At 51.3% G+C, this 23,369-nt stretch overlaps 2 protein-coding genes and 1 long non-coding RNA gene across 3 annotated transcripts in view; 1 reads left to right on the forward strand and 2 right to left on the reverse strand.

The window, feature by feature from the left end:
- Positions 1 to 15,199: 15,199 nt before the first annotated feature.
- Positions 15,200 to 18,482, reverse strand: BCL2L10 (BCL2 like 10). The gene is made up of 2 exons (XM_074880095.1): positions 17,996 to 18,482; positions 15,200 to 16,363 (listed from the first exon to the last, which is right to left on the reverse strand). Exons 1-2 carry the CDS (start codon positions 18,395 to 18,397, stop codon positions 16,232 to 16,234), a joined length of 534 nt encoding a protein of 177 aa, XP_074736196.1. The 5' UTR covers positions 18,398 to 18,482; the 3' UTR covers positions 15,200 to 16,231.
- On the forward strand, positions 16,371 to 21,254 carry LOC141948075 (uncharacterized). The gene is made up of 2 exons (XR_012630355.1): positions 16,371 to 17,812; positions 20,272 to 21,254. It is a non-coding gene; the product is annotated as an uncharacterized LOC141948075 (long non-coding RNA).
- GNB5 (G protein subunit beta 5) overlaps positions 21,132 to 23,369 on the reverse strand; it is a 31,024-nt gene continuing 28,786 nt past the window's right edge. Inside the window, exon 13 of the mRNA XM_074880093.1 lies at positions 21,132 to 23,257. Coding sequence (XP_074736194.1) covers positions 23,246 to 23,257 — 12 coding nt within the window. The 3' untranslated portion in view covers positions 21,132 to 23,245. The remainder of the gene's footprint in view (positions 23,258 to 23,369) is intronic.

A 23,369-nucleotide genomic window follows, 5' to 3' on the forward strand; every position in this document is an offset into this window, starting at 1 on the left:
GGACCGTATCAGGTCCCAGCTATCCAAAGCCTCTCTCACAAACACCGTGGTCCCAGTGAAGGTGCAGGGGCCAGCTGGACCTGGCAGGCTGGATTTCACCCAGTTGTCACTGCAAGCCCATCATTCAGCCATCCTCCCCAAAACATCGGCGTTTACCTTCCTACCACAATCAAAAGGCCATTCACCACATCGAAGGCACCCAGCAGGCACCCTCCCTTCGTGCCCTCCCTGTTAGGTGGGGTGTCTTTTCATTGTGCCCCTCTGTCCCACCTCCCCGCCTCCGTGCTTGACACCAGTGCCTGTTTTTACTGGAAACACCTCCGCGCTCAGCCCTCTCTCAGCACCGAAATAGCTGTGGCCAGGCTGTGGCTGGGCGCTCTTGCAGGCGGCGCTTTCGTAACTTGGTTTGTACTGGCTGCCTCCCTCCAGTGTGACATCCACCCCTTTATGTTCCTCCTTGCAGTTACTTATTTCCAGGGCAGCTACTGCAGAGTTTTTCACCCTGTGTCAGGCTGACACGCAGCATGTCACACACAGGCATAGCCCCTTTAGCCGTTCCTGGAGCATGTCCCCTTCCATCATCCATGCCGGGGCCAGGGACACAGGTCAAGTCTAGCCACCCATGACCCTGTAAATCTACAGCCCCCTCCCTGGACAGGCAGAGCCAGGAGACCAGCAGGCTTTAGCCAGGAATGTATGAGGCTTATACACCTACCTCCCAAAAGACCGCAAAGTTTCTGGACGCTCCTGAGGCTCAGCAGCCACCGCGGACTGGCCGGCTCTGCACACACCAATAGCCCCCGGGACAGAGCAGTCTGCAGCAGCTCGTTGATGCCATCAGCCTCCTGAAATATTATGGGGCCTTTTTAGTTTCGAAGGAAACCACAAGCACCTTTCTGCTTTAACCTCTCTTCTCACTCGCTCAGCTGTAGTTGCAGACACAGTCCTCGCCCTCCTGTGCTCCCCGGTCCCCACCCTGAGCCTGGGTGCGCAGGGACCCCCGAGGGACCCACCAGTGCACGGTGGCACGGCACAGCACTGCACTGCAGGACACCAGCACTGCAAACACTCACTCAGCAGTGCCTGAGGTGTAGTACTGAGTAATGGGGGGATGATGCCAGGCTGGTCATCCCGCATGTGGCTGCAGAGGATGCCCAGCCTCGACTCTTCCCACAGATGCAAGGGTCTGGCATATATGCAGCCAGGGGCATCCCACAGATAGGGGATTTTGGAAAGTATGGCCATGACCTGCTGCATTTTCCAGCTCTGTGTAGTTGCTCCCAGCACTGCACAGACAGAGAGACAGACACATGTACACACTGCTTATCTCAGCCTGCCATTCCCAGAGTAATCCCACTGTACATGCAAGTCAGGTTTGCTGTATATATGCAAACCGTGGGCAGCAACCTCCTTATTCAAATTTAGTAGTCAATGGTACACACCTCTCTGACTCTGAAAATAAACAACCCAGCCCCATTGCGTTGCCTTGGTCTCTCTTCAGTGAGAACTCTTCTCACATCAAAGCTTTCAGCCTCCTGAATGCTCATTTCTCAGCAGCCTCCATGTCAGCACCAGGATGGGTTTCTGGGGTTTTTGGTGCTTGATAGGCATCGTCTCACAGAAGTAAACATACCCAAGCTGCACGAGCAAAATTCCCCAGAGATTATATGGGGGATTTTATTCAAGGGTGATTCTGGTTTAATCTCGCAGCTAGTTTTACTATAAACCTTTGGAGTATCAAATAACTCCATCTGCCTAGCTGATTACATTGGGATATTGTTATAAAAAAATGTTACTTTGACATTTATAGTCAAACATGAAAGTTTAATGTTAAAGGATGGCACAGGGCCAGTGTTGGGCAGCCACCAGGGGAGGGCAAGCTCCCCCTGCCCATGCCAGTGCAGGTCACCCTGGGACAGGCAGCCCCTGCCCACCTCTGCCTGCGCAGGGGTGCGCTCACACTGGAGGGGAGGATGCCCACGTGGCTGAACACACCAACAAACGATTGCTCTGCCCTCACCGATGCTCTCCCCACAGATGCTCTGCCCACTCCAACACTCTCCATCACGGCTGCAGTGAGCACACGTGCAGCCCATCACGCTGGAGCCCGTCTCCTGCCCTGTCCCAGCAGCAAGCACAGCGCCTAGAGCAACACTAACCAAATGAGGCAAGGAGGCTTTTTTTTTTCCCCTTTCTTATGCTGCTTTTTCCTCTTTTCCCCTGACTTTTAAAATTCCAGATGAGAAAAGTAATATTGGAAGGTTATCCTTTGTATCTCATGATCAGATCACAAGTTAGCATGTGACTTGGGAGGGAAAAACAAGTCTTTCCAGCAGATGTCAACGCAGTGAGCGAGCTCTGCTGACTGCTGTACCTTGGTGTCTGCTGCCAAAGTCAATTCTTGTGCATCCTTGAGGTAAAGAACCTCATGATTCATCAGGATCTTATTCTAATTAAAGAAAACTCAGATGACTTTCATTTTGGCTTTGCCTGTTTAGCAATTGTGAATGCAATGTGTATGTAAGGATAAATAGCAGCCCTCAGCCACTGTTTTGTAAACAGGCTTCAGCTCAGGAAGGGCAAGGACAGGTTTGGAGCCACCCTATAAGTCGTGTGCTCAGGGAACTGAGCAAAAACCTCCCACTGAGCAAAGGGACTGATGAAACAGGAGCCCAGATAGCCACCCTGCTGGCTAATAGCCTGCAAAATGGCCCATAATGTACTCTGAAGGCCAGCGCAGCATTAGTGAGCGGGCCCACACCACCCTGGGGGACTGGGGAAGCATCTCTCTGTAGGGGAGGGGATCTGGTGGTAAATCAGCTTGCTGCCTTCCCTCTTAAAGCATGTTGGGGTTTGCCCATTGCCGGAGGACTGGTGCCCAGGTGCTGCCTGTGCCCCGGCACACGCGGGCACCGGGAGGCCCTTCCCCACCTGAGCACCGGGGTTTGCCCACAGCCTTGGCAGGGCTCGATCCGCCGGTGATATCACATCTCGCTGCAGCGGCCGCCACTGCTGCTGTCACATGATGGGTCAGCAGTTCGTGGGAAATCACAGGCTGAAAGCTTAAAAAAACCCCAAGTTACTGTAGCCAGCTCCTTCCCCACAGGAAATAAAAACTGGAGCTGAGCTTTAGCAATTTGTATTTGACCAGACTTATCTTGCCTGGGGCCTGGGGTGGGTTTGTCTTGCTGAGCTCCTGACCAAGCTCCCAGCCATGAAACCCATCAGGGAAAGGACTCGGAGAAGGGCAGGAGGGGCAGAGACGGGCAGGTGAGGGGGCAAAGGGGGTTGCTGTAACTCTCCTGGAGCTCCACATCAGGATGACTCTGCATGGAGAAGAAAGTCTCTCCCAGACCTTCCCATCCCCACGAGGCCGATGGGAAAAGCCGGCACAGCCAGTATTCCCACAGCCGCTGTCCTCGTGCCCTGGCTCAGCCAGCAAAGGCGATCCTGGCGCACAGTGCAACACGGAGAGGCTTTTGCCCTTCCTTTGCCCAGGCTCCATGGACAATCAGGCAGTTATTTTTAAAGTGGCTTTTTCTTTTCCCCTGCAGAGGCGCTTGAATGGCTTTCCCCTAGCACACGGAAGCGCAGAGAGCACAGATGTCGTCTCTCATTGTGATGGGAAAGGTTATCGGGTACAAAACAAAAGTGAAATCATCCACTGGCATTCCTGGGACCAAAATAGCCGCCTGCTCTCTGGCGCTGACGTTATCGCAGGGGAAGGAAGGCTCCGGATACAGGCAGTGTGGCTCCAGGCCTCATGTACCAACCCTGCAGCAAGCCAACACCCTTGAGCAAAGTGAAATGAGGCATTCGTGCCATGACTAAAGATAACTTAGTGGGTGAGGTCCCAAAGTTGCCATCAGTCCCAAGTAGCCACAGAGGATCGCACAAGCATCACACCAGCAAAAAAACTCATCTCTCCGGCAGAGGGACACCCCTAACCAGGGATCTGTGAGCTGCCGGCTCCCGCTCCAGCAGCCTGGGGGCTGCGGTGCCCTGCCCACACCACCGGCTGTACCCGGCTCCCCAGCAGCAGAGCCAGGGCTGCCCAGGGACACAGTGAACAGCAAAGGCAAGGCTTGGCTGTCAGCTTGCTAAAAGTGTCTTTGCTACTGGACTTACCTGGGGGTTTGTTATTGGCTTTTTCCTCTCGCACAAATAGATTAAATCCAAGAAATGGCATTGCTGCAAAGCCAGGTGTATCAATCAGGCCTGCCCCAACAGAGCTGCCTAGGCGTTTCTCAACTGAAATTTGTCACAGACCACTGGTTTGCTGAAAGCAGAGCTTACCGTGGGCCCACAGGCGTGCATGCTCAGGAGGGCTCCAGCGTGGGGCTGCCCAGCATCACCCTGAGCCAGCATCACGTCCTCATACCACCGAAGTGCTGCTCCCACCCTGGTCCCCTCGTTGCCTTGTGCCTTTCTGCAGCCACTCCTGTCAGGCCCTCTTCAAGAAATGCCAGGGGATCCCTGCTGCCAGCTGCTTCCCGGGGATCTCCTACGCCTCCTGCTACAGGAAACGTGACCACTGGAAAGTCCTTGTTTCGATTTCTCTCCTCAGGGCAGAACCATGCAGGCACAGAGTGAAGCTCTGGGCTGGCCGTCCCTGGGGCAGTCCCCACAGAAACCATTTCTAGTGGCACTCTGAGGAGAGGAGCTGGAAGGCAGGGGATCACAGGAAGACTCCAACACCCCAGGCTGGTTGCTGCTCACAGTCCTGCTTGCCATCTGCAACTAAACCAAAAGCCTGGGTAAGGGCTGCAGGACCAGGCCAGGAGGGCTGTGGGGTGTTTTGCCAATGGAGAATGCAGAGACACCAAAGGGATCCCTCGGAGTCCGGTGGAGATGGAATAGCTGGCAGCTGGCATGCCAGAGCTATGGCATCAGCCAGGAGGTGGGGAGAGTGAGATATGGGGAATCCTTCAGTGCTGGGCAGCCTTCTGTGATGCCCTTGGCACTTCTCAGTCTGGAAGAAGAGCTCATCTGGGCTGAAGAGGTAAAACTCCTGCAAAGCACAGAGACTTCATTGCTTAAATATCCCCCTGTGAGACAACTGCCAGGGGCGAGGGGTGAGTCACGGCAGCGCTGAAGATGAGAACCAAGGAACATGAAAACTAGGGCTAAACTTTACTCCCCCAAATACACAGTAAAACATTTACCAAAATTGTCCAATGCCTTTTCAAAATAAGCCGAGCACTCCACTGCCTGCCAAACCCAGATTCTTTTCAGAGAAGATTTAAGATTCTTCTTCATTTGAATTGCAGTAATGAACTAATACCGTGAGTGCCTCCAGCTGCCAGCAGCTGGCTCAGACTTAATTGCACCCAGGAGCCTTTCCTGAGAGCTCTGGAGCCGCTCCACACCCAGCGCAGCCTTGGTGGCTCATGCAAAACCAAGCAGGTCGGAAACGTGAGCCAGCGCTGTCCGTATGGACCCTGGCAGGGACAGCAGAGCCGCCAGCGTGGGCTCCGGTGTGGCTTTCCTGGCTTTGTTGACGGGTACGGCTTTATCGCTGTTAAAACACCGTTTGTTGCTGTGACTTTTTCCCCCCTTCTTAAATGTCAACTTGAAAAATTCGGGAAAGGTCACTTACCAGAGGGACTGGAACAACTCCAGTCACTTGGATAAACACGTGTAGTGTCAGCTGCTGTGAGAGGGGATTTTAAACCAGTTATTTACCTGATTGAACAAGTGGTGTGTTTCTGCAGAAGGGCGAGACTTTATGTACCTTGTGGGAGGCAATAATCTCTTTACCACGCATCCATCCGCTGCCAGGATTGTTAACCCTTCGGGACACCCAGGCCAAGATGCTTCACTCAGGATGCCTAATTCCATATTCTAAGTGGGCATGAGCACCCGTCAAAGCCCCAGGGTTACCCCAACACCACTGGTCTGACACGATGGAGAGCAGGTCGCCAGCAGCCCCACAAGACCCCTTTCCCGGGCACCCGCCAGGGCTGCTCTGCACCCCTGAATCACACTTGGTTCTTCAAGCATGCCGAGGCACTAATACTGGGCTGGAAGCAATGTGCCAGAGACCCCGTTAGTGAGGAGCAGCATTATGTGTACATAGATGTATGCAGAGCGGATCCAGAGTGAGGCGTGCTGGGTCCTGCTCTTACTGGCAGCGTGAGCAGAGACCAGCTGCACTCCTCAGCTGCCCCCAGCTGCAAAGAAAGGATAACCAGGGCATCCTGTGGATAAAAAGGCACCCATTTAGAAGATTAGGGGAATGAGATGGGGTTTTCACTATCCCCAGCTATGGTGGGGATTTGGAAGGTGAGAACTGTGCACTGCAGCAGACACAGTGAGCTGAGCTTTCCCTTACTGCCTTCCCAAGGGTGCTTCAGCATCCAGCAAACACCATGCAATCCCTGGCAAAGAGCACCTGGAACAAAAGCTCTTCCCCTGCTACCCCTTACCTCCCAGTCAGTGCCCAGCCACCTTCAGTGCGTGTTTGAGTGTGCCCAGCACTCACAGCCCTCCTGCCCCTGCAAGCTGGTGGCAGTTTGACCCTTGATTTGCAGGTAGTCATCAAATCTGGTAATTGCCCCTGCTGACAGCCGTAGAACAGGGCAGGAGTTTGCCTTCTGACCCGGGGAGTGGGGAAGATTTGGCAGACCCAAGCATGCCCGCTATTCTTTTTGGGGAGCCTGGGCAGCTTCGGTGGGGCAGAACCGCAGAGGGTTTCCTGCAAGGTCTCACCAAATGCCCAGCAGCAGAGCAGTGGGCATCCCCAGCAGCTCTAACTTCTCCCCTCTGCCCAAGCACTGTTCCTATTTCAGTGCCAGCAGGGCACGGTCGGAGGCCTGATAACTACAACTCCTTCAGAAAAATTCCCAGCTACCACAGGCACAGGTGGCAAGGGGCTGCTTTCACAAAGAGGTCAGCAGGCGTGTTGATAAAGAGCAGCCCCTACAGACATGGCCTCATGATACCCTTTAGCTCTACCTGCTGCTGCTGCGCTTGATCTCAGCAGGTATGTTTGTCTCTCACCTGGTACGTTTCCACCCTGCCGCTGAACATGCTGGCTGTAGTCAAGTCAAAGGATTTGACTAAAATAATAAACCTTTTTCCATTTGTCTTCCCCATCCCAGCCTTCATCCCCATGGCTTCTCAACAAGGGAAACTTCAGAATTTCATTCAACAAAAATCCATTGATGTTTGCCCTTATTTATAGCCAGTGTGCTCATTTTTGACTTGCAAAGCGTGCTCCATAGCTCAGTAGCACCCAAACTAGCACAGGGACCAGAGCGGTTCCAGACAAAACTACTGTAAGTTGGGCCTCCAAACCACCACCACCAGCTGAACCTCTTTGGTTGATCAAGGTTCCTAGACACACACCATCCCCATTCTCTCAGCATCCTCTCGCTGTCTGGTGCGCATCCTGCACCCAACACTTCTGCGAGGGCCTGGATGAGACCATCAGCACTGCAAGCTGGGAAGGCTGGAGTTACTCCAGAGGGCTGGTGCTAACCCCACAGCAGGCAGGGAATGACTTTGCAGGTGCCTCCTTCATGGTCATCCCCTGCGGCCACATTTGCCAAGAGATTTCCCAGCGGCAGCCCCAGTTTCAGCGGGCAGCAGAACACACCTCCCCCAGCCCATCAGCAGCTCAGTCTGTGGAGAGATCAAGGCAAAGACTGAGGTATTTTGGTGTAAGCACTCTTCCCACAGCAAAAAGGGCACTGTCTGTGATCAAGTTTAGCTCTGCTGACAGTTGCTGTGCTTACTCCTAAATAAAAGCGGAGCACACAGCCTTATTTGGGACAACTACTTGCCTGCAGGAACCTAAAGGCTTATATTGACCCTGTAAGAAAACCAGTGCCTGTAAGAAAACCAGTGCCTGTCAGGGACCCCACATCAGTCTCGTCCAAAACAACCAACGCTGCTCAAACCTAACAACTCACATCATCGTGCTCAATGAACAGCTTTGTGGCCTCCATCAGCCATGCAAAGGGTACCACAGCAGTGCAAGGTCAAAGGCATAAGGTCTCTGCACAGCGGGGAACCACCGCGAGGCTTTCAGAAGTTAAGCGAGACAGAAGAATTGTCAGCAGCAGGGAAAAGGGCAGCTGTTGGTCCTGCCAGTAAAAACAAAAAAGGAGAAATCAGCGCACCACCGCTTCCGATCGGATGTGACAGCTCTGTCTGAGGTCCTCAGCAAACCCAGCCTGTGTTGCAAGCGCAGCAGGAGACCCAGGCGCTCCCAAGCAAGGGGAAGTGGAGAGCCCTGGCTCCAGGGGTGTGGGAGGGGGAGCCATGGAATGTGGCCCCCACTTCTGCTCTTCCCCATAGCCAGCACTACACCCTGGCTCAGGCATGTCTCGGGAAGGAGCCCAGGACCAGGTTATGTGCATGCCAGGGCCCCGTTAATGCTGGTGTCCTGTCCTGGCAGCCTTCCCCGAGGAGAGGGTGGGTTTCTCTAAGAAAACCAGAGACAGATTGTTCCATATAGCTGAGGAAATGAAGAGCCTCTTGCACCCCTGTGCTGGCCGGGGGAGACGGCTTCAGGCAGCCTGTTCCCAAACACAGCAAAGTGTTCCCACCAGGCCCCACACACCCCTTGAAATAATTCATTTTTTGTGGAATTCAGTCACTTTTAAAAAACACAACAGAAAACCCTTCCACAGACTTGCAGCAATATTTTGTCTGTAAATAATCTAGTGAGCAAGGTCACATTCCCAAGTGAAAGCAGAGGAGGGGAGGGTGGGCAGGGGGGCGGAGGAGGGGTGTGGTGCAGAGGGGTGTGCAGGGGGACCAGGAGCAAAGCAGAAAAGTGGGGGTTGAGGGAAGGGGCTCTGGGTGTAAGAGGCAATTTCACCTTTCTTTTGCTGGCAGGCCCTGAAGCAGGGACAAGTGACACCTCTGTCCTCCCACACCTTGGCACGTGTGCCGGCAGGATGGTGTGCTGGTGCAGAGCCACGTGGGGCTCGGCCTGCCCCGCTGCTGGCTCGCAGGGTCGGTGGCAGCGGCTGGCTGGTGGGCACGGGCAGCCCCGCTCGCCGGGGAGCATCTTGCACCGCTGGTGCATTGCCACGGAGATGGCAACACTGGGCACTCCCAGGGAAGCAGAGGCTGTCCTGCCCAGGCTCTCCCTACAGACACAGCACAGGATGGGCTGACCCTGGCACCCAGACACCGCAGAGGTGTCCAAGTCCCTGCTCTGCTGGATCGCTGCTGGAGCGGGCTCTCCGCGGCAGCTCCCGTGTGGCCACGGGCACTGCCAGCTGCCGCCAGCCAGGCCATGGGGCCCGGCTTCGCCCTGCCAAAGGGCAGCTCCTCCGGGAGAAAGGAGATGCAAATCTTGCCCGGCTCTGCAGTGCCAGCTCGGGGAGTTCAAAGCTGTCCGCCAGCCGTGTGGCAGCGAAGGGAGCGGGAGCACGATGGGAAACCACCCACAGCCCTGGATCGAGTGTAGAGCAGATGGCAGAACAAACACCACTGGGATTTCTGTTTCACATAATCTTTTGCCCTTCTCACTCCCACGTTTAACCTTTTCCTCCCATGGAGCCGATCTTCACTTGGAAAAAGTGACCAGGGACGCCAGAAGGGTTTCAGAGTGGCAGGTGGTGGTGTGCTCTGCACATCACCAAGGACAATGCACAAGACCGCAGAGGATTTTTTTTTTCTTTTTAAATATTCAGGCTAGTTTTTTTGTCATTTTGTGCCCTTTTCAAAAGAGTTTATGAGAAATTAGGGTTTTTTTTCTAGACCAGGGGAAGGGTAATGCCAGTATGGCAGAGAGTTGGCAACATGACTGGCAGTAAGGACTTTTAAGGATGCTGGGTTCATGCTATAGCTGTGAGTGTGACTTGTGCTGAGCAGCAGCCTCGCACAGGAGGGGTGCTCACACAGGGACTGCCAGCAGGGCTGTTGCAGGTATATGCTCTTCAGGGCATGTAAGGATAAGGGAAAAAAAGAAAAAAAAAAAAAAAAAGAAAAAAATTCAACCCCTGCACATGTTTTACAGACTTCTCACGCTCCGGAAAGCTCAGGGGTTTCTGTGGAGTTTTGGGTCGGAAACCACTTGCTGACTGGCTGACTCTGCAGGGCTGGGTGTCACCCACAGCAGGCAGTGGCTGGGTGACAGCCCCACGCTGAAGAGGGCATGGTCCCTGCCCAGCGGTGCTGCCCTGTACGGGGCTGCGCGAGGAGACAGAATCCAGCACAGCCCGGGCAGGAATCAGCCCTCTTTGGCAGAGTTGGCACCTGCTGGGCCACGTCCCATGTTCTGCTTGAAAATGCCACCATCCAGCTGAGGTATGAAATGCTCAAGGAACCACATCACTTGCGGGCTCCCAGTATAATTAGGTTCAACATTTAAAGCCCTTGTCTGTACCAAAGCACCCACCGTGCAACGTGCTGGGTATCAGGAAACAAGCATTTGCCCTGCGTGTCAAGCACCGTCAGCTCTCAGCTGCCGCTGGTCTTGTCGTTACCATTTTACAAGATTACTTTACACCCAGCTGGTGGAATTTGCTCTTATTCACATTATAATCATTAGAAAGTCATCTAACCACCACCCACCCAGTATAGCACCAACATGACCACTCCTTCATAGCCTTGTGCTTGGCACCAAGAGGCGGCGTGGCCTTGCTGTCAGGGGCAGGACAACACTGGGTGCATCCCAGCACGGCCACGCTTCCAGCGGGCAGGCTGCTGGGACCTCTGGGAGCGCATCTCCCACCTGAGAGGTGGGAAAGCCCCAGGCTGGCAAAGGCACAAAGCAGCCGTGTCCAGCCAGAGGAGCAGGAGGGTCCAGCCTACGTGCAGGAGCGAGCTTTTGCTGCTCTGTTAACAAGAGGTAACACTGCCTGCCCTGCACTGACTCCTCACCGGAGCCACATGGCTCTGCCTGTATTTTAGGAGTTTCCAACCAGCTCATCATGAAGCTTCACAATTAACACTTAGAAATTAATTACAACGGTCTGAGATTCTTCTAAAGACACTAACAGCTACAAGGAAGAAACCAACCAGTCTATTAGCTCAGCACGCTACAGACAGTGCTTTCTCTCTAGAACTCTGATGAAGCGAAGCCCTTTTGCACTTTTACTATTATGCATTGCAAATTAAAAGCGCCAGCAAGAGCTCCTGGCTTTGGTGTCAGGCTGCAGAGCAGGCAGCCTGTAGCAGAGCTCCAGATACTATGCGTGGTCCTCCCTGAGGTGCAATGCAGCACAGACAACTTCCCTGCGGTTAGACTGAACCCAGCCATCATTCCCCACAGACCTTGCTGCGTGTAAGCCACATTTTTTTAAAAGAAAAAGTATCTAAAAGCTGTAAGCAGGGTGTGGGGTTCCTGCTGTTACTCACCATGTGCTGAACTGTGCAGAGACAAACAAAAGAGCAGGTTGGGTCAAACACAGGAACTCCCTTGAGTGAACTGTTGTCACAGGTCAGAATCATTAAAGGGATTAAATCCAGAGAGCACAAACTTTCTGCTGTACCAACAGTAGCTCTCTGCAGACAGGCTTTTCTAATTCCCTGCACCATGGTGTCTCTTACTACAGGACATCATGGATTTCAATTGCTGGTGTGGTCCCCTACTGAATTAAACCAGCCATTTTAACAGGTTTAATTCTTAACAGAAATGTGTAAGGCACGTCAGCTCTGACACAAAATGGGTGAACATTCAGAAACCACGAGATTGCCAATTGGCAAGTATCAGTTACAGGCTGTAGTACTAGAAACTTATCACAGGCTGGGCAGAAACAAATGGCCTGTTTGAAAGGAGACCGCTTTGAGAAGGAAAGCCAGGTCCTCTCTTCCTCATCTCATTTGAATAAAACAAATAGACCAAGCCCAGGCAGAGAAAAAATCCAACTAAATGATCTTGTTAGTTCAGCACAGAGTTGATTTTTAGACTTCCTACATTTGACTTCAAGTTAATCAGGATTTTATTTTTAACTCAGTTCTCGTTTAAGAACTTCAGTTTGTGACAGGATAATTGTTAAAAGTTTGAAGGTAACATTTTTAAGTGCTGCCAGTAACAGCAGTATTTATGAAGGAATCACACTGACTCTTTTTAAACCTGAAAGCAAGTAATTTCCCAGCTGCGCCAGCTCTCCCCACACCACATTTTGTCATTGCAAGGATGACCCAGCTCGAGTCTGGTACAGAAAGCAGCCAGAGAAACAGAAGTGAAACCCAGAAGTTTTGTTTTCATTATCCAGACTGAATGAACACAAGAAGTGAAATTATGTGAATAAATAGCACACACTTGATCTTTTTTCCTTCCAATGAATGCCCAATTAGTAAGCCATTTGTAACGGGGCTCTCCCATCCTACCTGGGCTTGGGTACCACCCTGCAGGTCAGACCCACGCTGCACCCCCTCGCGACGGCAGCATGCATGGACACAAAAAGGACGCACCACCAGCACCAATTCCTTCAGCGAGACATGCCAGACCAGATTTTTTGCATACCACAGCAAAACAGCTCACAAACTGCCATATAACACCATTCTGCAACTCACATTTTCTGAGCTCTAACAGCGTCTCATTTTTTCCGAGTCAAAACAGAAACCCACTGGCCAGTTCAATGCTCTTAAGAAGCCTGATGAATAGATTGCTTTTTCCTTTAATGAGAAGGCAGCTGGGCTCCTGCAACGGCACTGCAGCCCTCGCCCGTGGTTACAATGGATGTCCCTTCAGAAGGGAACTGCGTAGGGAGCAGGTGCAGTGCCAGCAGATAACGCTAACAGCTCCAGTAAGACCATTGTGAACACCACTGCAAGCTGGGAACACCACCGTCTCTGCCACTCAGCCCTGCAAAGCTCCCCGTACACAGCCGAACAGGAAAGACCCAGAACTGGTACGAGCAGCCAGGCGACGGATGCAGCTCAGCCAGCACCTTCACTTCTCTCCCCTCAAACACAAGACCCTGCCCAGCACTCAGGTGCCTTCAAGCGATCCACAATTGATGGCTTCTGCAGGCGTAGGCACATTGGGGCCCCAACAGAACCTACAGCAATTACTGCACGCTAATCGTTAGCTAGGACGAGGCCTGTTGCATCCGCCACCTGCCCGGGAAGTACACCGACGCTGAAGGTCTGAAAGCTGTCATGAGGATTAGACGCAGCCTTGTACTTCAACACCACCCACTCTCCTTCTGCATTTAAAGAAAGGAACAGCGGTGTCTTGCTTCCCTTTTCTGAGGCAGAAAAGAGGATGAGCAGGAGTTTTCAATTGAAATACAGGACTTCATTGAGACAAACTGTCAGGCTGAAACGGGAAAAAAAAAAATAAAAAGATCAGAAGAGTCATACAAATGTAAGTTAGTCTAAACTGCCCCAAAATCAAAGGGGCTTCAGTGATTTAAGCCCTGTTCTTCAATCCTACATCACCATGGCCTCCATGGCAGCAGCGAGTGGCTTGGGGAGCACAGCTCCAGCTGGAACGGGCAGGTTACCCCCCTGTGCCGGGCTCCAGCACCCCGGGCTGTGCCCACACTCCCAGGGTGGCTGAGCAAAGCAGCCTCCCAGCAGAGTCTAAAGCAGCCTGGCTTCAGGCATCAGGAAGCTACAGGCAGCATCGCTGGTACGCTACTGAGTTGCACTGCGGTCTCCTGATTCAGCCTTACAGCTTTCCTGAATTACCCCGTGTTCTTGTAGCTCTTAGGAAAACAACCCCCAGCTTCTCCCAGGCCAAGAACAGTGGCCAGCACTCTCCAAGCTGCACCTTGTAAAGGGTCAGGTTTATGCCAAAGGCTGATGTAACTTTATTCAAGGACATTTCCAGTCAGTTTTCTTCTCTTTTCCAGAGCACACTGTAAAAACCAGCATAATATCCTCTCTGCTATTACTCTGTGGGGCCTGGCAGATCAGGTTACACTGGAAATCAAGATACTGCTATTTTATCTTTGTTCTGCTTGGTATCGGAGAGACATTTCCATGCAACATTTGACCTCTGTTTTGAGCATTTCTTGCCCTGTTATTTGACATGCGTTGCAGCACACATCCCCCTAAGCACCCCACATTTTGGAAACTACCTTCACTTCCCAGCATCAGCCAGCTCGCTCCCACCGTAGCCAAAGTTTCAGGCACCGCAGCCTCCTGGCCGCCCAGGAAGACTGGAGGCAGACACTCAAGAGCATCCAGCTGCCGCAGAAGCAGGCGCCGTCCCTGTGGGAACTTGAGAGAGGAACTGAGCACGACGGTCCCGCGCTTAATCCTTTTGCTGAGAGGAGTCAAGCTGGAGTTTAGAGAACTGGAAGTCAGAGAACAAGCAGACGTTTGTTCAGAGCGGGCGGTGTGAGGGGGAGGACCGCCAGCTCCTTCCCGCCTCCACGGGACTTACCATCCCTGAATGTCCCTTTTTGTCCTTCTCCCTGCATCTGTGGCCAGTCGGCACAACGCCGCTCTGTCCGGTGCAGGGCCGCAGCCCCCCTGCACACCTCCCCCGGGGCCCAGTGGCCAGCAGAAGGAGAAGTCAGGTGGCCACTGCCGGCCACAGCAATGCCGACCTGACTTGTTGGGCTGATCTCTCCCAAGAGGAAGTCTGATGCCCACCGGGTGTCTTCCCTCTCGAAGGGCAGAGCCGTGGGCCGACGGGCAGCCAGGGCAGGAGGCCCAACAACAGGCTCACACCATTTAACAGGCATCAGAGCCACAAGTGCCACAGCAACATCTGACTTGGAGATAGGAGCATGAGACCGCTTTTTAAGAGTTAAGACCAACACCCTCAAAAATTACAGCTGCTCAGTATTACTAATCCGCAAAGGTTGAACTGCTGTCACCTATTGCTCAGTCGTCATCATAACTCCTATTAGAAACTCCAGTTTCAGTAAAAACCATGCATGTGTGAAACGGAGGCAGCAGCAAGTCTTGGCAGAGAAGAAACACGAGCTCTGTTGCTCTCTACAAGCAGAAGCAGCTCTCAGAGGAGTCTGTCTGTACCCAGCTATGTTAGTAAACTTTGGAAAGTTTTGGCCTACAAAACCACCGGGTTATTTCCAGACACAGTGGTGTAGATGGGCCTTTTGGACTGGATTTTCCCCTTAGGTTGTCTTAGCCCTAGTTCTGGCTGCAGAACTCCTCTGCAACGAAGACTGGTATCACACTGCTCTGGTGCTGCACAGCTCCTCATTGCAGGTCAAAGCACCAGCAAGAAGAAAGCAGACTGATGGTAACCACCGAAACACTCACTGTCCGAGTACCATCACCCATCCAATCAAATAAGCAGAAAGTTAAGTTTTTTAAAATAAAAATACTTAACATTTATTCACCGTTGAAGTCACCATAGTAAAATTGTACACGCTATGAGTAACCCAGGAACGTTATTAAAAAGTACCAGAAACATAAGGCAATTTGTACAACCATTGAAAGAAATACACAGCATGTTGAAAATAGAGTGAAATATTACTCAAACAAGACAACGCTTGATACGCACTAGAGTGACAAGAACCAGCATTAAGTTTTAAACAAAAATAAAGATGTCATGGCTACAAGTATTATACAGTGATAAATACTTCAAAAATATATTAAGATATATGGAAATTCTCGTTTTGTCAAGGAAATCCAGAGAAATTCCAGCCTCCACTGGATTTCAATATACCAATTAAGGTTTAATATTTAAATTCCTTTCAGTACAAATCAGTACTGCAGCCATTACTGTCCTGTATCAATACTTATCTTCTTGTAGTGTAATGAAATCAGCCTTATGTTATATTAAGCCCTAATGCCTCTCGCATCACAGGCGCTAATTGCTCTAAATCAACCAATGAGTTGCCTTTCAGTAACAAGTGCTGTGCACTGCATTTGAAGCCATAAACCACGTTAAATCACAGTCAACGTTCGCCCAATTTACAGTATTAATGGAAGGCAGGTTCAAAGACTTGCCTCCATGTAAATAAGACGTCTCGAACACAGGGTTTAGTAGCAAGTCCACCATAACGTTTTCCTAGCATAACATCGAGCACTCAGAAGTTACAGTACATGAACCATGCTAAGGTTTAGGTTACACCTTCAAAAAGAAAGTCCAGAGGATGTTTGGAGATGACAGATTTTGAACATGCACAAATGGTAGTTTAGTACACATTTGTTTGTGCTGTTACTGGGTAGCGAGTGAAGCAGTTTATAGCCAAGGATTTGGTGAGACGCTTTTCCGAGCCAGTTTAAAAATATAAACTTCTTCTTAGAGAGTCTGTTCTATAGAAAATAGATTGAAATCTGGTAAATTGTCAGTTTTGAGAGTACTTTCCCGTGGCAAGATCCGTTCATCAGCCTACCGCACCACCAAGAGAAAAGCCAATCCTGCTATCCCAAAGCCCGCTGCGGCCATGATGGCATTGCTTATGGTACTGCTCTGGTCAGCCGTCTGGGAGCCGTGTCCGCCGAAGAAGCGACAGAAGCCATCCTAGAAAAGCAAGAGAAAGGACATTGAGTTGGTTGGCTTACAGCTAACTGTCTTCGGGCATAGTTTGGTTCACACTTCCAGCACAGCGTTTGTCAGCTGTGGAAGCCTCTATTCTAATCGGGAAAGTCTAAGCCTGCTGCCTTGGGCACACAGAAAGGCTTTGGGAGAGCCTTCGCTCTGGGAGAGCCTTCGCACAAGGCGTCTGAAAGCACCAGCTACAAGTGTTTGTACACTTTGCTCAAAAGACAATGGCAAACTTCCTATCAATATGCTCAGCATGTCAATACGTTATTTTTGCCCTTTTAGGCAAGTTTCTGACGGGAGCTGCCAGCATTGTTCCCCCTCATTCAAGTTTCAGAAAGGATCTGAAACACAGGATATGGAAATTTCCACTTGAAAGACAGGAGCCCGAAGCTGGTCCCATCTCGGTGGATGCAGGGCTGGTCACACACTCTCCTGGAAGGGCCAAACGGACACTGCTCGGAGCTGACCTGCGACAGAGGAAAGCTGGCAGCTGCTCTCCCAGATCGTTATTTGTGATAATCAGAAGTGGCAGCAATACAACTCCAGATGGTCATGTTTGAACTCTGCTCCGCAGATGTCTATGTAAACAAGTTATACTCTTAATTTCTTCCGGAACTTTGTTCTTTACACTTTAATTTGTGCGAACAGGCAATGTGATTTTGCCAAGTGATGGTGTACATCGCAGTCAACCGCCACGCTGTTCCGAGCAGTCAGACCGACCAGCGACCACTGGAAAACTAAGTTCATTTTGGTCTCTGGAAAAGTCAACGAAACCAGTGACTGCTTCCCCCAATTTCTATTTTTAGTGCTTATTTGTACTGGCATCAAATATTCCACTAGGACTGAAAATAGGGAATGTGCAGTTCTGTGGGATAGCTGACATTTTGTTCAGAAACGCAAGCGGAGCTGCACGGATGCCTTAAAAACATGCGTCTGAAAGCCAGAGCAGCCATCGCTTTAGATCTCAACGTACATGAAGGCGACTGCCCACACCTTCCCCAGCCCCCGACCCGACCAGTTCCAGGACAAGCAGGAACCAGAGCAGCAGGTCTAGCGGACGGGTGGCTTCGCACACAGGCGTTATTTACAGACAGGCACACCGGTGTTTTGTGTTTACGCTCGGGAGAAGACCTGTGCCAGCCTGCCCTCCAAAATCCGAAGGCTGCGGACCGGAGGCGACAGGAAACCTTGTCCCCACGAGCCAGCTGCATCATTCCAGTATTTTTAGGAGGCTGCAGCCTGACAAAGCTGGCCACTGGCACCTTCAGAGAACTGGCCTAAGCCGCAACACAGGACACCCGCCGGCACCGTAAATACCGCAGCGGGTGCCCGCTGCATGTCGCTCTGAATTAGCCAGACCCCGCAGACGCTCTGCAGCCCTTCCCCGCGGACACCTCCCCGCCGGTGCCGCGCACGCCATCCCCGGTAGGTACCCCGGCACGTTTCCCCGGCAATACCCCCCAGGGCCAAAGCTGCAGCACGGCGCCGGGGGGCTGCCCGGCTCCGCCAGACGGGCCTCCCGGTACCCACCCCGGGCCGGGCTCCCGGCTCCGCGCCGCCGGTCTTCCCGGGGCCGCCCCCCCGCCTCCCGCCCCGGTCCCCGCTCACCCATCCGCCGTGCGCCTCCAGCCACTCGCCCCGCTCCTCGGCCAGGTAGGCGGCCAGCGCGGCGGCCAGGCAGCGCGGCCCGTCGCCGCAGCCCCGCTCGGCCAGCGCGGCGGCCAGCGTGCCGGCGAACACCACCAGCGCCAGCAGCCGGCCCCAGTTGAGGCCGCCGTCGGCCTCCAGCTGCGCCGCCACCCGCTCCAGCAGCGCCGCCGCCTCCCGCGGCTCGGCCCGCGCCAGCGGCGCGCAGGAGCGGAAGAAGGGCCGCTCCCGCCGCTCCAGCTCGGCCGCCGCCCGCCGCAGCGTGGCCGCCGTGGGGCTGGGGGGCAGCGCGGCGCCGCCGCCGCGGTGCTGGAAGTAGTCCTCCAGCAGCAGCGCCGTCTCCTCCTTCAGCGAGCCCGGCATGGCGGCGGCCCCCGGCGCCGGCCCCGCAGCAGCAGCAACAGCAGCCGCAGCCGCAGCAGCTGCCGCCGACTAAGAGGCGGGGCGGCCCCTCCGCCCGGCCCGGCCCGGCCCGGCCCAGCCCGCCCCGGGGCGCCGGGGAGCGCTCCGCTCCCCTCCTCCGGGGCGGGGCCCGGCGCGGGGCGGGGGGGGGGTCGGCCCCGGGCCGGCGCGGGGGTGCTGCCGGGGGGGGGCACCTACTGCACAAAGCCGGGGGGTCCCCGGGCCAGGCGCTGCGTTGGCGGGTCCGGCCGGCCTCATACGGGGCTTTTGTCCACAGGAGTGGCCCGAACCTGGCGTTCTCTGCACCGAAGGAGCTTGAGGGTCTCTAGGGCGGGAGGGTGCGTGCGCTCTGTGTTTACCAAACAGATGCAGCGGCGTTTGCTTTTTGATGGGCACGTGCGCGAGATGTAGGATTAGGAGCTTTGTGGTGGGTCCTTCGCTACTGCTGCTGTAAAATAAAATGGCTGAGAACAACACCGGCCAAGTGATGCCATTGGCACGGCACCACCGAGCCCGCTCAGCCAGAGGCCTGCCCTGCGGCCCAGCCCTGCCCTGCAGCCCGTGACCACCAGCAGCTGCTTAACAGACCGTCAGAACCCCCGGTACCACCTCAGGGTTTATGGCAGGAACACCCACCCTGTGCCGCCTGCGCACTCCCGCTGAGGCTCCGATGGTGGCCCGGTGCAAAGCGTGGCTGTGGCTGCCCCCTCCCTGGCAGGGTTCAAGGCCAGGTGGGACGGGGCTTTGGGCAACCTGGGCTAGTGGAAGGTGTCCCTGCCCATGACAGGGGGTTGGAACTAGATGATCTTTAAGGTCCCTTCCAACCCAAACCAGTCTATGATTCTCACCTCTCATCACACAGTGGGCTCAAGGTACCCCACCTGCCAGCACAGGACTGCTCAGCTGCACCCCACCTATCTTGAGTTACAGCACTCTGTCTCCATTTTACACCCCTGTTAGAAAATCTAAAAATAGATGGTTGGAATAAATCCTATTGCAATTTCTTAGATCACTATCAAGAGTTGGCCTGATCTCTTAGTCATTCCTAAGGCAAACTCTCTTAGTTTTACATCCCCATATTTGGCTTTTGTTTTGTTTTTAAGCAGAGAAATCTAGTCTGTGTTTATGTGCTAGAGCAGTAGCTGGAATGATATCTTTACTTTTCACCAGTGCTTTACACATATCCTTTTTTAACTAGAGTTTTCCTTACAATTGTTAATCCTCAAGCAGGAATTTCCTATTGCATTTCTCACAGCAGGAGAGCAAGAGGGAGAGGCTGCTCCTTCTCTAGCAATATCCTTTTCCACCCTTCCTGTTTATATAGCACTTTTGTTTAACAGGACGGAGCCGTCTGACAGTGATTTTGCCCAAGCTATAGCTCCCTTGCTCTCCATATGCTTAACCTGGTCACAGCCCGCTTGCGTAGCCTTTCCAGCCCCGCTTTTCCTTCACTCCTGGCTTGGCTGAGGAGCGGGTCAGGAAGGTAGGGCCAGTGCTGGGGCTCTGGGATGTGATGCTGCTGCTCCACTGCTGCACCCAGAGCGGCACAGCTGTTCTCCAAGGCTAGGGGAAAAGGACAAGACGTGGGTTAAAACCTCTCCGTCTGGAAAGGAATAGATGTTTTTGAGGCACAAATAGCCTGACAGACCAAAGTGGGGGGTGTCTCAAAACGCTGGGTTTTCCAAAGCCTCCCTGGCCAACCTTTAGTGAGTCAGAAATACAATGGATACTTCAGTGCCCTGTTCCTCTATCTTCATTTATCTAACGGGAAGTTGAGGCCCATCCTGGTTCACGGTTTTCACCATTACTTCAGACCAAAAATGTGATTTTCACAGGTGCCAAGTCCATGCAGCCCAATTTAAGAGTCCACAGGCAGTGGCCCTGAAGCGCAAGAACCGTGGGATTTCTCCTTGCAAGAACAGAAGTGCAAAGACGCGATGTCAGCCTCATCCTTGCTGGAACTGGTGATTGTTTGGGCACTGATGTCACTCAGAACAAGCTGGCTCAGCACTTTCCCCAGCCCCTCAGAGGAAAAGAAATGAAACAACGTGCCTAAATTAAGGAGGTGCTTTTTTCAGTGTCTAAACTGAGCATTTCCACCACTCACCTTCATGCTGACCACAAAACCTACACTAAAGTGGAGAGGACAGCTGACCCCAGCACCTCTACTGACAAGGCAGAAAGCCGAACTGCTGCATCTCAAGGTGATCTGCAAATATGGTTTAGCCAAACAGTGACAGCTTGAGCCCTCAACAGCATTTCGGTGGCCAGCTTTCAGTGGCATCCCACTGCAATGCGAGGAGAATCCTGCGCTCCCACAAAACACACACACTGCATTTTTCCACTGCATTCCTGAGTATGGTGATAAGGATCTGGAAAGAAAACATCATGTTAGCTGTGATCCTTCTGAGCAGGATTACCCAACCTCAACTCTGGGCTACTGAATGAAGAAGTAGCTCAGATGGAGTTTCAGGTATTTTCAAGGACTGCTCGCTCTCAACTGCTGTGGCTCACCTTGGGTATTTCCAGAAGATATTCCAGAAGCAATTTTCTGGTAGATCTGGATTTTGCCCTAGATTGGTGCAGGACAAATGATCTAAGAAACTCTATGGTGCAAAAAGTAAATGCCAAAAACCCAGAAAAAACAGCTACCATTACAAGTACCTAACTGACGGGAAAAACAACTATATACATGTTCTCAGTATGTAAAATACAATTTATTGTATTTAGGCCATTCATAAGTATCAACACAATGTAGTATGTTTGAAACAAACATCTTACCAATAAATACTATCTAAACATTAATCTTTTGATCAAACATGTACAGTGTATTGACTCAATATTGCACAGTGAGCTCTATATGACATTTCCATAGTGCATTCAGTTTGTTACAGGGATAGTTTGCCACAAACATTGCAAGGCATCAGAGTTGACTTTTCCAAGTGAAAACAGCTGAACTATTTCATTAGGGACTGAGGGCTGATACAAATGTCAGTGTCCTAGGTTAATTGGTTATGGATTCATGGAACCTAATGTTTTCGTGAATGAGGAGACTTTTTTTCTAATACAATCTTTATAGAATTGTAAAAAAAAAATCACCCTTTCCAACAGAATGAGGATATTATCATCAAACTTATGTGAACAGCCAACTCCAGTGATCAGTGAGCTTGTGACTCGTTTCAATCTAAATATAAATCATATCTTTGATCTTTCCAGAGATGTATCTCACTGCTTGCATTTCAAAGGCCAGACCGTGCAAGACGCCAGCATTAATTACTCCTGCACTTTGCTCCCTATGTGCCTCTGCTCAGGTTAGACTCAGTACCTGTCGGTATGAGCAGAGGCAACACATGCTGGTCTCTACAGTTTTCAACGTATAAATGCAGATATAACGTCCCAATAGTTCTATAATTGTATAAAACTGTATCTCAGCTTTATCTGATTAAATTTTAATTCTACAGCATCAGCTCCACATGGGGGTAGTCCTGCCAGTTTGTATTGTGTTACCATGCTCACACAGAGGGCTGGGTGCTGCCAGCGATGTGGCTGCTGTACTGCCTCCCCGAAGCCCAGCGGCTCCTCGATCAGATGGGCTCTGGTGAGCACGGCATCAAACGCTGGCAGGACTGTGGCTCACAGCAGGTTTTCAACAACTCACTGTTCATTCTCAAGTCCAACTACGACAAAACTATCTCCACCAGTGGGAGATTACTGTTAGAGTGAGGACTGTACAATTTGGCTTGTAAGGTTTGACCCACATTTGCATGAACTTAAACTGCTCTGATGCTGCAGAAGGACCTTAAAACGGGCATATACTGCCTTAATACATATTTAAGCTACACTGCCCTCCAAAGTGGTATGAACTGCTCAAAATACAAATAAGAATCATGATCACAGAATGACTATGACTGACTTGGAAAAGATTTGACCATCAATATAACAGTGCTCAGTGCTTAGCTGTAGTATCTCTTAGTGCTTAGCATGTAGTATTCCTTTAAGTAAAAGAAAATTCACTCACCAAGTGATACAATTAAAAATTTCTAAGAAACTACTGGTTAAGTATTACCTCATGATCATGTAAATCATGTTTATATCCCTCCTCTTTGCAGTTTATCAGTTTGTATATATTTAGATTCTTTATATTCAGGTAACAGAGATGAAATACTTATTTCTACCTAAAAAGACAGTAGGCAAAAACAGGGATTGAAAGGATTCCTTTTTTGTACAAAAAATACATTTTTATGACAACAACTGGTACCTTCACAGTAGGTCCTTTGCTCCTCTACTTACTAACAAGGTTCAGTCATCCATAACGCCATCATAAAGTATCAGAATTGTTTTTCTTTCCGCTTTTCAACACCAGAATTCAATGCACTACTACGGAATGTTTCCGAACTCTTATGCTACATCCTGATAAAATCAGGAATCTTTTTTCCTTTTTTCTTTTTTTTTTTTTAATTTTACTTTAAAAAGGAACGCAATTCATGCAAATAAATACATAATGTGCACTGAACTACTCAATTCTAGGATACAAGTGACTTCAGAGAAAAGTCCCTTCATAATTATCTAAACTAGTTCTAATAAAAGAAGATAGTTTCAAAACAGAATTAAAAACATCTCATTTTACTACAAGTTGATGTTTGCTATTTGTTCAAGCAGATTACATTTTCTACCTAGCTGTGTTAATCTGTGGGTTCAGTGTCACGCTTTTGTAGTGTAGCGAATATTTGATTTTGAGGGGTGGCTTTTTTATGCAGTTTTTGTAGTCCGGGGTTTGTCTTCATTTGATTCTGCACACAGGATCTCAGGTTAAGCCCAGATCTGCAGAGAGAGTTGAACAATCATTTATGACATTGACTATTCTATCAAACATTTAATTAAAATTTGGCAAGGGAGTCAGATTAGTGGTACAGAGTATCAGCAGCAATTATAT

The sequence above is a fragment of the Strix uralensis genome, chromosome 11 (assembly GCF_047716275.1).
Source record: "Strix uralensis isolate ZFMK-TIS-50842 chromosome 11, bStrUra1, whole genome shotgun sequence".
NCBI classification, from domain to species: Eukaryota; Metazoa; Chordata; class Aves; order Strigiformes; family Strigidae; genus Strix; species Strix uralensis.

Bases quoted from the DNA above. Each gene is read 5' to 3' on its own strand.
- BCL2L10 (XM_074880095.1), bottom strand. From the start codon at position 18,397: ATGCCGGGCTCGCTGAAGGAGGAGACGGCGCTGCTGCTGGAGGACTAC. The intron at 16,364-17,995 runs GTGAGCGGGGAC...TTGCTTTTCTAG, and splicing joins TGGAGGCGCACGGCGGATGG to GATGGCTTCTGTCGCTTCTT.